We start from the raw sequence: 17,150 nt of genomic DNA on the forward strand, positions 1-17,150 counted from the left end.
ACGAGTTTTACTTCTGCCCCCCCCCCCCGCCGATTCTCTCCCCCATCCCACTGGGAGAGGGGAGGAGTGAGCAAGCAGCTGTGTGGTGACTAGTTGCTCGCTGGGGTTAAATCACAACAGGAAGGAAGGGAAATTTTTAAGGGGTGGTAAGGAATTAATTCTTAAATTACTTCCCAAATTCTTCAGGCCCAGAATAATCCTTGTTACACAAGTATAAATAGGACAAGACGTATGTCTTTCAAGAACTCTTTAAAAAGGCTAATTTATCCTCTTCTACCAGAACAAGCATGAAAAATTGGGTATATGAAGGACTTAAGCCTATATATTAAATCTGATTCTTACCTACCATAGCAAGAATATTAACGTCCTGCTGAAAGGACAACCATTGCTGGTACAATTCCTACCTTCCTGCATAAAAGGCAACATGGAAAAGTTGTTACATTTTGCCCAACCTGTACAATTTATCAGGGAGAGAAAGTGCACCTGCCACCCCATCTGTCCCCTCTTCCAGTCTTGTCTTCACTATTCTCTCCCTCTGTACCATGCAGGAGGTTCTGTGGTAGAAGTGTCAGAGATGCGCCAGAGACATCATGTGGTCCAGCTGTAAGAGATTCCTATATGTACAGACACAGTGATAATGTGGACTCAAGGGCATGAGCTTGTTATTTCACATGTATTTTTTCTTTCTTCCCCCCCCCCAATTGTTGTTTTGTTGTTTGCTTTTTTCTGGTTTTAATATGTTATTTTAAGCATGAAAATTATTTATACCATTCAAATGTATGGTAAACATTGAGGTAAATAAACCTCAATTCCGTAAGACAACTTGTTTTCAAGTATCCTTTATAAGTAAATACTTGCAACTAAAACTCTGAGAAATATTCTTCTTTGATGCCCCCTTGTTGTGGTTTAACCCCAGCCAGCAACTAAGTACCACGCAGCCGCTCACTCACCCAGTGGGGTGGGGGAGAGAATAGGAAAAAAAAAGTATAACTCATGGGTTGAGATAAGAACAGTTTAATAGGACAGAGAGGAAGAAAATAATAATGATAATAATAGTAGCAGTAGTAGTAGTAATAATAATAATTACAATAAAAATAATAAAAGAATTGGAATATACAAAACAAGTGATGCACAATGCAATTCTTACCACCCGCTCACTGATGCCCAGTCGGTTCCCAAGCAGTGATCCGCCCCCCGCCAACTCCCCCCCACAGTTTATATACTGGGCACAATGTCACATGGTATGGAATATCCCTTTGGCCACTTTGGGTCAGCCGTCCTGGCTGTGTCCCCTCCCAACTTCTTGTGCCCCTCCAGCCTTCTTGCTGGCTGGGCATCAGAAGCTGAGAAGTCCTTGACTTCGTCTAAACATCACTTAGCAACAACTGCAAACATCAGTGTATTATCAACATTCTTCTCATACTGAATCCAATACTATACCAGCTACTAGAAGGAAAACTAACTCTATCTCAGCCAAAACCAGGACACCCCTTTTGCTCTTTACATGTAATGAAAATGTACTTCACATGAAATTCTCTTTAAAACTACTACAAAACAAAAAATTGAGATCTAACACATCTTGAACTAACATTGCTCTTTCAGAAAAGAACTGTAAAGGCAGAAAGGAGTACAAAGGCATCCATTTGGTTTAAGAGATAGGCAGGCTGATCAATACACTTTCCCGATTATTACCATTTGCAATAGATACAATAACCTTTCAGAAGCAAAACATACACTTCTCAGCTGCCAACATGTCTGTATAAGCAAGCAAGAGGAGGCTCAACTACTCTTCATCTGAAGATCCCATGCTTTCATTAGGAGTTTTCTAAATTTATTTTTTACTATAAGATCATGAACATCAAAACTGAAACTTACCACAAGAATGCATAAGTGGTCTTTTCCCTCCAGGAAAATTTCTATTTAAGGGGGGGAAATGTAAAGAGTCAAGACAGTAGCTAGGCAGTCCAGATCCCCTGGGACATGTAAAATAGATTGAGTTCTCTTGACACTGACACAAACACAGGACTTGAGCCTTTGCCTCCTTCACCCCACATGACCCATGAACCCTACACTCCAAGCTGTGTAGAAATGCTGCAGCATTTCATTTTTTTAGCCCAATTTTTCACAAGTTTTCAAAAGGTTTTGGATTTAGCTTCTGGAAAGATAAAATTTGTTTGTACCACAGCCACTTCCAATATGTGACAAAACCACTTTCTACCAATGTTATTTTCAGGATAACATAGCAGTCAGTATGCTAACCACATGTTCACAGCACTATTTTAAGGAGTATGTCTTAGAAAGTTCTTGATTGTTTACAATCAGAAATTGAAAACTTCCTATTTTAGTACCATTGATCAACAAATGCTTTCACTGCTATAACAAAAGAATACCATTCAGTTTAACTTTTCTGCTAGACCCACAATCACTAGAAGGCATAATAGTGAGATAATTACTTGTGTTTATTATTGATCAATGACATTGTCCATTAGCTCTTTACTATGAATGCTCAAATAATACTTTTTGTCTTGATTTTTTTTTTAAACTAAAGAGCAGTCTTACTTTCTGTAGCAGGCCAAAAATCTACCACAAATCTTAAAAATAGCTGCATTCACAATTTCCACCTAGATGAAAACAAGTTTCTTCTCTGAAAATCGAATGTAAAAGTGACATTATAAAGGTACTAGTTTATTGTTTCTCAGTGCCTCTGGATTAAGTGTGTTCAGTTTAAAAACACCTAGTTTTATCTCCCCTGGCACTGAAGGCTTATCTAAAAATCTTCAGATTAAGCCATGCTCTTTTCTGCTACAAAGAGTAGCAAAAACAATCTCATAAGTAAATTACATCCTTCACATGAAAATAATTCTGCTGAGATGGACTCTTTATAGGTAACAGGAATAACAAAACTGTGTAGTTATCAATGAGGACATTATTTGCTTGTTCTGCAGAACATAAGTTACTCATGATGATGGCATCTATAAAGTAAGAAAGTTCATATTCAAAACTGAAAGCAAGCTTGCGAAGTTAGCAACTCTTACTTCATAAATTAGACACAAAAGTTTAAACTTGTAAAAGTGTCACAACTATCCATATTTAAACCAATCTGTTGTAAAGATCAGAAATCCAAGTTACAGTCAGTTTGCCTCCTCCAAGCAAAAAATACATATTCTTCAAAGTGCTTACATTTTGTCATTTTTATCTGGATACCATAACAATAACAAGCAAGTCTATATTTGTTAGAATATTGTATTATTCCTTTTTTTGAATCACAATCTATCGAAAACAATGTCTCATTGCAAGTGATGCAGCAGTAATTCAGAGAAGTATTTCTCATTACTGCAACTTAGCTCAAAACTACTCAAAATACTCAAGTTACTCAAAAGCAACACGCACAGAGCACTGGCATCTAGTCCTCAGAACTGGCTATTTCACTCTGCAGAGCTGCATCAAATTACTAATGTAGATGTAACCAGTACAGAGTAAAATTCTGCCTATAGAAAGGATTACCAGTAATTTGTAGGGAGTTCCCATCCTCTGCACAATACAGGAGTTTTCAGATTGGCCTTGCAGATTCTACCTGAATTAGCAAAGAGTAAATGGAACAGGAACAAATCTGTTTGCAAAAGAATTGATTCTTAAGAACAGAGCATCTACACTATACACATACTGGATGGGTGACTACTTCAGACAAGCTGTAGTCTGGACCCAAGACTTAATACCTACCAGCAGCGAGATTGCCTCTTCTATGCTCTTAAAGCACATCTTTTGGTTTCATTTTATCTCCCATGAATCAAGTTTGTGTGCTCTGAAAATGCTTCACAATGTGAATGAACAGTGAGTGGGAGCACATACATGATCAGAACTAAAACACTGATATGGACGTATCCACAGACTACCAAAAATGACAATGATAAATTACAGTGGGGAGAGGAGTGAGGTTTCAAACAGCATGAGCAGGTACTTTCAAAGGAATTATGAACACACTGTTCTTACAAATCCAGACTGTAGCCTCTGGTTATGGGACAGAGACTGTGATTCTGTGACTTTGCCAAAGAGGGAAAGCTTAGCTTCGGGGCATTTGGCTCTTAAAATATTGGCTGCACAGGCACATAAGTTATGATGCTCTAAATGTATAAATACTGCTCAATTAGAAATTCCCTAGCTTTGTCACATTTGCATAGTATTCCTTTAAAGCAGTGTGGTTACTCCCATAGAGAAGAGGTAATGACCACACCATATTCTGCTTCTAGAAGAGTCATCTTTCTTTAAATATGCCACTGAAATAGTTATACTCCTCTAAGTTACATATTTTCAGGCAGTTCACACCTTAGATTCCCATTATCTATTCTGCCCTTTGATTCCAGAAGGCACAGGAGTGAGCACAAAAATGAATTGTGAAAGAATAGCCAATTAAGCATGGTAATTCACAACTCATTCCTTCAATAAGTAGCAACATACAACTAAAATGGAGGTGTAATAAGTTCAGCAGCTGCTAATGACTGGATAATTGACCTTGGAAATTCCCATTTCAACTAAGCTACTTATCTATTCCTAAGTTTCTCAGTAGACTGTAACTGTTCCACCCATCTAGTTGTTCTAAGTTCCAGGGCAGTATTTACTGTCTTTACAGCAAATGCTCATACTTTTCCAGCATAAAAGAACGTGTGGAAAGGACAACCACAATTCAGGAAAAATATTTAATTCCTAAAGAGACTGAGACATACACCCATCTTTTTACTACAAATTAAAAAATAAAACCATATCTAATGCTGACAACAGTAAAAGACTGACTCAAAATGTAGTATTTTTATTCTGCAGTCTGGCTGCCTACAGAAAAATAAAGACTTCAGAACACAGGTAATTTATAACAATACAGGAGAAAAAAAAATTATGCTATTTCTTCTGTACAGATTGGACACACACATGCACCCCCTCCCCACCATAATGGGGCATCTTTGCTTTCTTCTATTATTCCTTCCTGTAACACAGGAAGTTTTAAAATTAATTTGCATGATCAAGTGCTTCTCAACCCCATAGGGCTTAGGCAACAGAATATACTCAGAAGCAAAGCTGATTTGCCTCAAGAAGCAAATAATGGTGGCTTCCATGAGTGCTATTTTCCAGTGTACTGAAGACAAGAAATCTCAAGGTCACACTTGGCCCCTGTTGTGGTTTAACCCCAGCCAGCAACTAAGCACCACGCAGCCGCTCACTCACTCCCCCCCATCCAGTGGGATGGGGGAGAAAATCAGGAAAAGAAGTAAAACTCGTGGGTTGAGATAAGAACGGTTTAATAGAACAGAAAAGAAGAAACTAATAATGATAATGATAACACTAATAAAATGACAACAGTAGTAATAAAAGGATTGAAATGTACAAATGATGCGCAGGGTGATTGCTCACCACCCGCCGACCAACACCCAGCCAGTCCCCGAGCGGCAATTCCCTGCTCCCCCCCCTTCCCAGTTCCTAAACTAGATGGGACGTCCCATGGTATGGAATACACTGTTGGCCAGTTTGGGTCAGGTGCCCTGGCTGGGCATGAGAAGCTGAAAAATCCTTGACTATAGTCTAAACACTACTGAGCAACAACTGAAAACATCAGTGTTATCAACATTCTTCACATACTGAACTCAAAACATAGCACTGTACCAGCTACTAGCAAGACAGTTAACTCTATCCCAGCTGAAACCAGGACAGCCCCAAATCCTCAGGAAGTTACAAATAACCATTTTACCATATATACTTAAAAGAATAAAAAAGTAACACCGTTTTCTTTCTAATTCTTTCAAATTGTTCCTCTTTCCAGCTGTCTAATTTGCTATCATTCCATCTGGATTTGGAAACAACATTTTCACCCATGAATCCACTGTTCCAAAGCCCTGCCTTAACCATGGACTCCAGAAAGTACAGAGAATGTAACCAAGGCTTCTCATTCCTTATGATTACAATGATGCACATGATCCTTCTTGGACACCACCACCACAGGTTTTAACTGGCATCTAATAACAGGTTGTAACAGCCTTGTTCTTTTTTTTTGTCTGTCACACAATATTTGGCATGATGTACAAATTACAGTGCTAAGAAAATAAATAATGATCAATTACCTAGACAAAACACGTCGCAATCTTCGTGAATTTTATGAAGGTGAGAGGCAAGCCTATGCAGGTGAGACCCATAATTTTTTACTACGTACCAGCAACATACACGCCTAGCAGGCTTCCCGAAACACAAAGTTCGAGATACTTGACTTCCTTCCGCAGCTTCCTCACATTTCAAAGCCCTGACAAACTTGCAAAGGAAAGGAAAAGCATGCCTAAGGTGTTAGTAAATCCAACCTAAGTAGTAGAGTCGGAGAAAACAGGGATGATGGGCTAAGGGACACAGCAGGAGGCAGTAACAGACAAAGTCTCAAAGAATCAGAGTTAGCATAATTCTTTGACAAGTATATATAACTGCAGGTTCCACCACAGGTAACTAAAACTGTTATGGCATATTGCAATTCTTAAGTGAGGATTTTGTACTACTTTCTCAAATTTTTCATCCAATCTAGCTGCTCTTAATTTGTGACTACCACACTGGCTAAAACCCACCATGAATTGTTAGCCAGATCCAGTAGTCACTCATTTATTGGAGACTGTGAATAGTCAAAAGACAGGTTAACAAATTGCTTGTAGGATTTCTGAGGTGATCCATTTCCTGGTGTTCTAAATTTCATCAATCCAAAGAAAGGAACGTCGAGATAACTGTTCTGTAGTGTGTGGGATGCATCGTCTTTCAGGACTGACGTAAGATCTTCAACAACCACATATGGAAATCAGTTCCATTTGCTCCCTGGATCCAACTCTATTTGATAATCTGCATCAGAGGTCTGATTAGTCTCCTGAAGAGGAACACTTTTTCAGTGCAAAAATTTACCTATTCAATTCCCAAAACAGCAACACCAACTACTTCCAAAATAAGCCTGAAAGAATTTGAGTATTTCCAGATAGAGAACATTGTCTGAACCAGTAGCAAACTTCACAGAATAAGAAATTGTCCACAATAAACTAATTATCATGGTCATGGAGTCCACAGTTTTGAAATCTGCCATTAGAACAATCATTTACAGAGAACAGATCTGGTCAGATAATCTTACCCACTGTCATGGTTTAACCCCAGCCAGCAACCAAGCACGACGCAGCCACCTACTCACTCCCCCCCACCCAGTGAGATGGGAGAGAGAATCAGGAAAAAAAAAAAAAAAAAAAAAAAGGTAAAACTTGTGGGTTGAGATAAGAACAGTTTAACAGGACAGAGAGGAAGAAAATAATAATGATAATAATAACAATAATAAAATGACAATAACAATAATCCTTTTAGGATTGGACTATACAAAACAAGTGATGCACAATGCAATTGCTCACCACTCACTGACTGATGCCCAGTTAGTTCCCGAGCAGCAGCCCCCAGCCAGCCTTCCCCAGTTTATATACTGGGCATGATGTCACACAGTATGGAATACCCCATTGGCCACTTTGGGTCAGCTGCCCTGGCTGTGTCCCATCCTGACTTCTCATGCCCCTCCAAGCGTTCTTGCTGGCTGGGCATCAGAAGCTAAAAAATCCTTCACTTAGTCTAAAGACTACTTAGCAACAACTGAAAACGTTACCAACATTCTTCTCATACTAAATCCAAAACATAACACTATACCAGCTACTAGGAAGAAAATTAACTCTATCCCAGCCAAAACGAAGACACCCAGACAGCTAATGACATCTCTGTGGTTACAACAGATGTTCAGGAATGTTTCTGATGATTTATGCAAATTCTAGAAAAACTGAGTTTCATCTAAGAAGGTATAGGTTAAGCACTCAAGTTGTGTGTGGTAACCAAGGTACTCAAAACAAGCAACCCATACTATATACTCTGACAGAGAAGCATGTGGCATACTCAGAGTTGCAAGGGACATTTTGATCAAAACTACTTGATATCCATGCTAGAGTTGCATTTATACCTACAGCAGATGGACAAGAAAGCTAACATTTAAGTCCTAGATATGAGATGATCAACTCCAAGACAAATAAATTATATATGTTCGCAGACTTTACAAGTTCAGTCCATACAATATATATCACTCAATACTAGCAGAAAGTTTACCTTCTCTCAAACAGCTTAGCTCTACTTTCACAGTAACAGACTCTCTGTTGGCGGCAGGTTTTTCATACAAACTAAAGCTCATTCCTCCAAGCTACAAATACCATCACTCTACTACCTCCTTTATTTCACCTGACTATCCACAAGCAATAATGGAAAACCACCAAAGGGAAAGAAAACAGGGAAAGGAGGAAGGAAAAAAATCTGTACCTGAAACGAAGAAGAAGAGATAAACACACAGTTGCCAATAATTCATCTTTCTTGTAATCTCCCCTTCACTTCCACAGTGATTCTGCATAGGAACATGCTAGAACAACCTGCTGCATATGAGGAACAGTCAGGGTGACAGACCAGCAGAAGCTTTTGCAAGTTAACTCCTCTATGCATCATCTGAAGGATTTAAACCTATTTTGTACAAAGACATTGAAGAATACAGAAAAGGCTCTACACTCAGCTTTCTCAGTTAATAACGTAAACAAGTATATAATGTATTTCACATTTTCCATGAGAGAAGCTGGGTCTGAGTTCACCTTGACAATCTCCCTATATATCTGTTTTCCTTTTCAAAGAACGCAAAAAAGCACACATGCCACGAACCTTGAAGGCATACTGTAAGAAAGCTGCTTTTAAACAAGAGGACTTTATCTGTTTTGAACATGGGATATGGATGAAAAGAGGCAGAATTGAAAAAAAAATTAATAGAGAGGCAGCACAAGATCTTCCAGCAACATGCTTCTACACAAGAATACAACCATTGTCAAATAACTATACATAAGAGAAGAGATAGCTTGTACTCCGGTGTATGTTCTTTTAAGATTTCTAGCACCATGGTATGATTTCAGAAACCTGGGTAATCTCATGATTTAACTTACAACTTCATTAATGCTTTCCTATACTAGAGAAAACTATAGTCTCTGAGGCTGGTAATTTTCTCAGAATGCTGGGATCAAGGCAGGGCAGGGGGGGTAAACCTCACCAACTTCTAAATAATTTCAAGAAATGCCTACAGAGAGCAAGATTTGCTTTTGTAGTCACACTAACATAGCTACCAGGCCTATGGTTTGCTAGTGTCCCAACAACCATACAGTAGCCATAAACATTAAATGCATGTAGCTGAAGCAGTACAATCAATCTGGGCACGTACAAAGCCTGTAAACTACAAACTGGTGTATGTTTTGGATTCTAGAGAGCAAAGATTGAAGAAATATTTTCTCATATTCAAGCAGCTATGGACCTACAGGAGAGACAAAGAACGTTGTCACTGCTTATACGTTTGTGGAAGTTTCAGTAGTCTACCAGAACAGCCTAACTTTGAGACCTGTTCTTCCTGATCAAAATGAGGCTAAGAATCATTTCTTCGAAGGATCAAAGACACATTCATACACCTTACGTATGCTTTTACCCAACCAAGAGAACGTGAAGATGAAATTGCCATTCTCCTGAATAAAAGACTGCAATGGGAACAAACTGCCTAGCATTTCACCACACAGTTTGTAACACCTTGCCAATGATTTCTGTCTATGTAGAGAATCAACCAGTGCCTCCCCATCTAAGCCCCCAATTCCCTTTTGCTCAGTGGGAGTTTGACTCTCATTAACTACCTTAAAATGTCTTAATACAAAATATATGAAAATATTTTTTCTCTTCCTAATATGATGCTATAAAAGATAAGATAAAGCAAAATGGTTTAATTTATGGGATGATGCTTAAATAAGCTCTGAATTCTTCAGAGTTTTATGCAAAAGATGGTGCCTTGTTCTTTAAATAAGCTCTTGCTGGTACAGTCACTTGATTTGATTCCAAAAAGAAAGCGAGAAATCAGAACCTTTCCTTGCATTTGATTAGAGAATTTTCTGTGAGGAGTGTAATATGCAGCCCGCTCTTTTTTCTTTTTTAATCAGCTAAAATGTTACAAATGCTGGGAAATAATTTTCAAAAACATTTAAAAGATTCTTAGCAAATTTTTGCAGCCTTTGCTTACATTGACAGGGCAGTTGGTGTCAAAAAAATGCTGAAAGTGCTAATGCCAAGACTACTCTGTTTTACCATGTACATTTCTAATGAGTAAAACCCACAGTATATGACACACAACCTTAAAAAAAAAAAAAAAAAAAAAAAAAAAAGGTTTAGAACTGCTACTTGACCATCAAGCAACTCAGTTATTTATTTCCAAGGCGGTGGGGTGGGGAAGTAGTTTGAAGGGAGTGAATATTTATGCCTGATTTTGGCACCAAGAGAGAAAGGATACTTCCATTATTTCTCTCCCATGTCACTTAACTCACCTTTAGTTATTTCTTCAATTGTATTTTCTAAAAGCAAGCTAAAAACATTCACTCTTCCACAGAAATATTTTTCAGCTGTGAGTGACAATATACGTAGTTTTTGCTGAACTCACTCAACGGGCTTTTAGAAAAGGCTCTATAAGCAACTAACTGGGCCTCAAAAATTTCTTTAGGGCTCACCATACTTAAAAACTGCTCTATTTTTACCTTATTTTTGAGACTTAAGAGATAAGGAGATTAGGAGGAAAGTATGGTTATTCTCATGCTCCAATAGATCATATATAAGGTAGAATTATTTTTTCAAAAAGTAAGTTCTTAATTTAGGACACAACGTATACCTGCCTCATTCTGATAACACAGGACAATAAGGCCTTCTAGTCAACAGTCTTGCAATGCTTTCCCTGTGCCTTCTACCGGTTCACACCACAGGCCAGAATCAGGGCTTTCTTCTCTATGACAAGCAAGTAACATTCACGAAGTCTAATTGGAAAACATACTTTTCTATGGGTTACATTGCACAGAGAAAAGAGTAGGAGGGGTCCGCAATCAGAAAAACAGCGTATCTTAGAGGATACCAATAACCCCCAAAAGTCTCTTTTCACAAAGATTACAGGAGCCGGGGAAAAAAGGCATTATTGAAAAAGTTGTGCTTACTAGAATACACAATCAGTTGTGTACATTCCTGCTTGGTCTGTCAAGATAAGAAACCAAGTCTGCCTAAGCTGTACTGTTTTAGTAGCACATTAATATGTAACCAGCCAGATTCTTAATTTAAAATTCACACCTCATCACAACAAATAGTTGCATATTAGCTTGCAGAGGTTCAAACTCAAAAGAATTATTATTACAGTATCGAGGCTACTAGTGTAAACTGATGTTTCTTTTCAAGATGACAAAAATGGCAAAATCAAGAAAAATATCTAAATAATTAATCCCAAACTACTCTCCTGCTCTGACGGACTCAAAAAAATTAGAGTAACATGCTGCATAAGAACGTATTAAACAGTTATTTCTAAAATTACACCATTTCTGCCACATGCTCACAACTGAATAACCCAAATAATTTGCCTAACAGTTCTCATTTCTAACAAGCACTTTTAAAGTTGAAAACTCTCTGGTCCATTAAAAGAACTGAAAAGACATACTTGAAACCAATAACGTGTGAAATTAAATGGAGCAAATCTTCACCAATAACACAGCTACTAGTGCCCTCAGAAGCATCTAATTCTTTGTAATTATCAAGTCCCATTTCACTGCTTATGAGAGAAACTTTCGTAAACCAGTATTATACTAACGCATGCGTGTGTGCATTGTATCCATACGCACGTGCAAACACTGCTAATCAGCATTGAGACCACCTGAGTAAAGAGTAGAAATTTTTTTTTTTTTTTTAATAGAACACAATGGAAAGCCAACAAGAAAATCACAAAGGAGTCAGGAGGACCCAGTTCTGGGCATAGGCGTTCAGAACAAACGAGTTTTTCACTCAGATACCCAGTCTCGTGGGACCAACAGCCTCTCCCAAGGGGCTCACCTCAGGCTCTCTCGTGGCAGGACTTTTGGGTGCCCCCAAGCCGCAGGCCTTTTTAGCCCTCCTGGCGCACTCACACTCCACTCAGCAGAGAGGTCTTCCACACTGCGCGTGTATCTTAAAACCCGCGCCTGCCGCGCTCATCTCATTTGATTGCCTCCACCACAGCGTGACTCGTGGCTTAATCTGCATCCGAGCGCAACCCCGCGCCGAGACCCCGACGAACGGCCGTACCTCAAGGTGAACCCCCAGACGGCGCGGAAGCCAGAGCCGGTACGAAGGACGCTAGGGACAGCGACAGCAGCCCGCGAAACGGATACCGACCGCTGAGGCAACACCAAAGGTTAATTGGTTATCCCAACTTTCACCCGACGCCGTCGATAAAACGCCAAACCACCCCGCCTAACCCTTCTAAAGGCGGCAACGAAGCGCCGTCCCACCGCTGCCGGGCTCCGAGAGCGGCCGGGGCGGAGAAGCGCCAGAGCCGTAGCGAACAGAGGGCATCCCGACGGGGCTCTCTCACCTCGCTGCCGGGCGGGAAGGAGCCTCGCCCACCGGCCCCCGCTCCTCAGCGCCGCCCGGGGGGGGGGAGGGAGGCGAGGGACGAGGCCCGAAAGCGCCGCTGCCCCCGCCCGCGTCCCACCTGTCGGCGCGGACCCGCGGCCCTGAGGCGCTGCCGGCGGCCGCGCGGGGCCCCGCAGCGACCGTTGGCCCCGGCGAGCGGCTGCGGGGGCTGCGTGGCTGCGCCTCCCGCCCCCCCCGGCGCGCCCCCTGACTCACCGAGAAGCCGGCCCAGAAGGGGCAGGAGTGGCGGACGCGGGCCGAGGTGGTGAGCGCCAGGGCGGCGAAGCTGACGGCCACGATGAGGCAGCCGAGCGCCATCTGCGTGACCCCCAGGGCCAGCATGGCCCGCGAGCGGGCGCGGTGCTCCCGCAAGCGGGACAGGCTGCGGGACAGCGCCGTGGGGCTGAGGGGGCGCGCCCCGCCGGGGGGCCGCACCGCCCCGCCGCCGCCCACCGGCATTCCTCCGCCGGGCCCCTCACGGCGCGGCCGGCCGGCACCGCCTCCTCCTGCCCCCGCCCCGCGCCCGGCGGGGAGGGCGCGCTCCGCCGGGCGGCAGCCGGGCGCGGGCGCTGCGGGGCGGCGGGCAGCCGCGGCGCATGGAGGAGGAGGAGGAGGAGGAGGCGGCGCTGCCCTGCCGCCCGGGGCGACCCGCGCGCCCCCGGCCGGAGGGCAGCGGCCGGCGGGGCAGGAGAGGGGCGGCCGCCGCCGCCGCCTCCTCTCCCCGCTGCAGGCGCGGGGAGGCGGGGGGGCTGCGGGGCTACGGCGCGCAGCGCGCGGGCGCGGCTCGCCCTCACCCGCCGGCGGGGGCGGCCCCGGCTCCGGCCCGGCCCCGGCGCGTACGGGGGGAACCCGGAGCCCCGCTTCTCCGGCCCGCCGCGGCTCCCGTCTCTCCCGCGGAGGGGAGGGGGAGAGGCAGGGAGCGGGAGGCGGGGGAAGGGTTGTTTACGGCCAATGGCGGGCGGCGGGAGGATGAGCGCCGGCCGCCGGCGGCCCTGGGGGGACAGCGGAGCGTGTGAGGGGAGCGGGTGGCGGGGCCCGGCCCGGGGCGCCCCCCCCCGCCCCTGCAGCGGGAGAGCGGCGAGCCGCGGCGGGCGGGAGGAGGTGGCAGCCTCCAGGGGCCGGCCTCCTGTGCGCCGAGGCTCTGAGGGAGAAACCTCTCCCACCTGGGCTTTGTGCAGCAGGGGCAGCGGGCGGCCGGTGCCTCCCCCCCCCCGCTGTGTGTGAGGGCCCAGCGGTGGACGAAGGGAACAGTTAGTGCTTGGGGCTGTGGAAAAGGCACGGCGCGCAGGTTGCATCTTAACCTTTTGGGTTTTTTTTCTTCTCCCCCAGCGAACCACAACCAAGCCTCAGGTTGCAGCGTGCTTACTACCAGAAATAGATAAAAGGCACCAGAGAACGAGCCGCTATTTATGAGAAGTTCCCTGCGCTGCTGCTGCTCACGACAACAAGGTCCAGCATGGTAAGGCTACCCACAACAGCTAAAGCACACTTAAAAGCCCGTTTTCTGCAGAAGGGAAATCACAGTGATAACCGATTGCCTGCAAACACCTAGGCCTACTTATGAAAAACACACCAACAAAACCCAAACCCAAGAACATCATCTCACTACATAGCAGTATAGTGTAGGTAGTAAAACTATTCCGGGGTTAGTGTTTGTAGCACCGTAATTGTCTATAGCAGTGTAATTTTTTTTTATACAGGAATTGATATGTGCAGTCTACGTACCTGTAATACTGCAATATTCATACAAGAAAAAAAATCCCAGACAGCATATGTAAACCAGACTTAAATCTTTGCTTATGAGATGCCTTCCCTCTTCTTTGAAGAACTCATCTTTGCATAAAATTGTTTCCTGGGGAGGTGGTAGTGGGGAAGTATGCCTTGACAGGAAAGCATCAAAAGATTAAGACCCCTCTTTTTTCATACAACATTGTTATTTTATTGTAACAGGAAAAAAAAAAAAAAACAAACAACCTTGCCACTTCTAACTTAAATCACTGTCTGTGCCACAAAACAGGTTAGGATAGCAGACAATAGTGCCGTCACCCCAATATAGCTAAAATACTGCTCCAGTAAATGCACAAGTAATATTTTAATCAGATCCAAAAAGCACCTGACAAAACTCTACACTGAAGAGACAGCTGTTCCACTACAAGTTTTTATTCTAATGCAGAATAGTAGTAAATTAATACTACTAGTAATCAAAAGAAGAGTTAGCTTACAACATCTTAGTTTCTCAGACCAGGCATGAACAGAATGGGAGTCAGTTAGAAACAAAACACCACCACCACACACACCCTTGGCCCAATAGTCAGCCTCACCTGATATTCCTGAATTGATTGCTGGCACAGGAGTGCTACATCCCATCTGAAAGCCCAGGTGGAACAGCTAAATGAAAGGGGGTGGGGATGTATGGTACTAGATCACACTGAATTTTTGTTCATGCCAGTTCACACCAAAACCAACTTCCACTTGTTTTTAATCTAGTAGAGCTGTTTGCTATCCAACACTGAAAACATTACTTCAAAATATATCTTTCAAAGTCAAGGAAGAGTCTGTATTATAATATTCTGCCAAACAGCGTGAAAGGGGCTAGCAAAAAGAAACAAAACAAAACCCAGCACCAAACTGAACCTGTGCAGTCTTCATGATTAAGCAGCTCATGATTAAGCAGCTCATTCCCCAGTCGGGCAGAAATGCTTAAGGTTATTCAACAGCAGGACAGTTAGAAACCTTATAAAGAATAAATGCATTTAAACCTCTATCTGGGCATTCTCATTCAGGAGTAAGATGGCCCTAGGGCTTGGAGAAATTAGGACACATTACACCGGGGTGTGAATTTACATCTCACTAACTCCCTGTGCTGATACTATTGTATGCATTAAGTACAAAGCAATTTACTTTCATTTCCAAGGACTTTCTAACCGGCACATACTCAAAAAAAAAAAAAACCACATATTTGCGGCAGTCCAGAGGAGGATCTGGCATTGCAAATCCACATACTTAACCGATGGTCTGTGAACCTCACGTGTGGGTAAGCTCTCAGATAATCAATGTGTGCACTGCTTCCAATATGGCAAACTAAGGCTACCAGAAAACAACTGTTTTGGCTTCCAGTAGGAATCTATGGGAGTTCAGATCACATCTTGTTCACTCCAGTTTTCCTGAGCATTCAGGTGTAGATAGATATTGCTCTGAATTGGCTCTGGATTCAATTCTTCGCTTTCTCTGAAGGCTCTCAGTTGCTGGATTTGTTTGAGAATGATTTGAGGGCAATTTGGGACATATTATTGTCCCTAACTTTAAATGCAGTTATTTTGCTGAAGATTTTTAAAAATACTTTCATTGGTATTTTTCAATGCTCTATCATTGAGTGTAACTTAAAGTGGGATGCAGTACTGAAATTTCTTCCATAACTACAGTAACAATAGCTTTGTAGTAGCCATGTTTATATTTGAACACTATACTATACTAATTTTTAATTCAACAAACAATTCAAACATTTCCTGAAGGCAGCCAGAAGGGCACTACATATCAGACCTTATTATTAGCCTATTAAAAAACATCAAAACTCAGAAGTGAACATGATAATGATCCCTGTCTCATTACTGTCAGTCTTCACTGGCTCCCAACCAGTTCGGAAAGCAGCTTCCTGAGGTATAGAAACTATATTGGCGGATCGAAGTTTGTTATTTATTCTACCTCACTTTCAACTTTAGTAAATTTCACGCATCTTTATCTCTGCAATTGTTATTTGAAATTAAGTAAATGACATTTTCAAGTATGACAGAAATGGAAAATGAACAAAAAGTAGTAAATTCATAATTACAGTAAACCTCACCAATTAACGTAGATAAGAAAACTGTTAAGAAGGTGCCCTACAGTGTATAGCTACTGAAAATACATCCAAGGGCCCAGTGCTGTTACTTATACATAGCATATCTCAAATTCGCACGCTTTACATGATTTCATTATTTTAAGCAGTTGTTCTCTCTATGTTTATATAGCTCTAAGGACTTAATAAGCACTAGCAATCCAGGTTGTTCCATGGTATACATCCTAAAGATGTAGTGGAAATTGGACAAATGAGATAGGTGGTATCGCTGCTGAAAAATAGTGTGTATACTTTATATATATCTACACATACACACAAAATGAGAAAACCGCACAAAACCTAAAATACCTCCTTCCATATCCAACTTTCATAACGCATCTCAATATCTTGACTTTAAGATAAAGTATTTTTATTATTCTAATATTTAGCAAATCATTTCTCAGCCATTCAGATGCTCGGTCCTTAGAACACCAGCAATAGTAATTCTACTTCCTTTGTCTACCCAGTTCGTTCCTCAGAGGGAATCAAGCATCAAGACCACAACAGCCAAGATGAATTCAAATGGAATATACTATTATTTCTTGGCACATACCTTAAAAATTAATTATCCTTTTCCATGGCTACACTTCGACCTGTTCTGAAAACAACCTGTAAGGCACTCCAACTTACTTTATCTCAGATTACCAGGAACCATAAACAACATACCCTATTTTTACATAAGTACTGAAATTGGTTTATGGATACAGGCACCTAAATAAAAAGTCTGTGTCATCAGCGGAACCGAAGAGCAACATCTTCTCACGCC

At 42.3% G+C, this 17,150-nt stretch overlaps 1 protein-coding gene across 7 annotated transcripts in view; it reads right to left on the reverse strand.

Annotated features, from left to right (window-relative positions):
- Positions 1 to 13,137, reverse strand: part of ENTREP2 (endosomal transmembrane epsin interactor 2) — a 171,792-nt gene extending 158,655 nt beyond the window's left edge. For all 7 annotated transcript variants that reach the window (XR_011327049.1, XR_011327048.1, XM_069798053.1 and 4 more), the window contains exon 1: positions 12,727 to 13,137. Coding sequence is in view for 5 of the 7 variants with exons in the window: in XM_069798053.1 (XP_069654154.1) it covers positions 12,727 to 12,969 (243 nt within the window). In the remaining 2 variants the exon portion in view is untranslated. The remainder of the gene's footprint in view (positions 1 to 12,726) is intronic.
- Positions 13,138 to 17,150: the final 4,013 nt, after the last annotated feature.

The sequence above is a fragment of the Haliaeetus albicilla genome, chromosome 12 (genome assembly GCF_947461875.1).
Source record: "Haliaeetus albicilla chromosome 12, bHalAlb1.1, whole genome shotgun sequence".
Taxonomy (NCBI): domain Eukaryota; kingdom Metazoa; phylum Chordata; class Aves; order Accipitriformes; family Accipitridae; genus Haliaeetus; species Haliaeetus albicilla.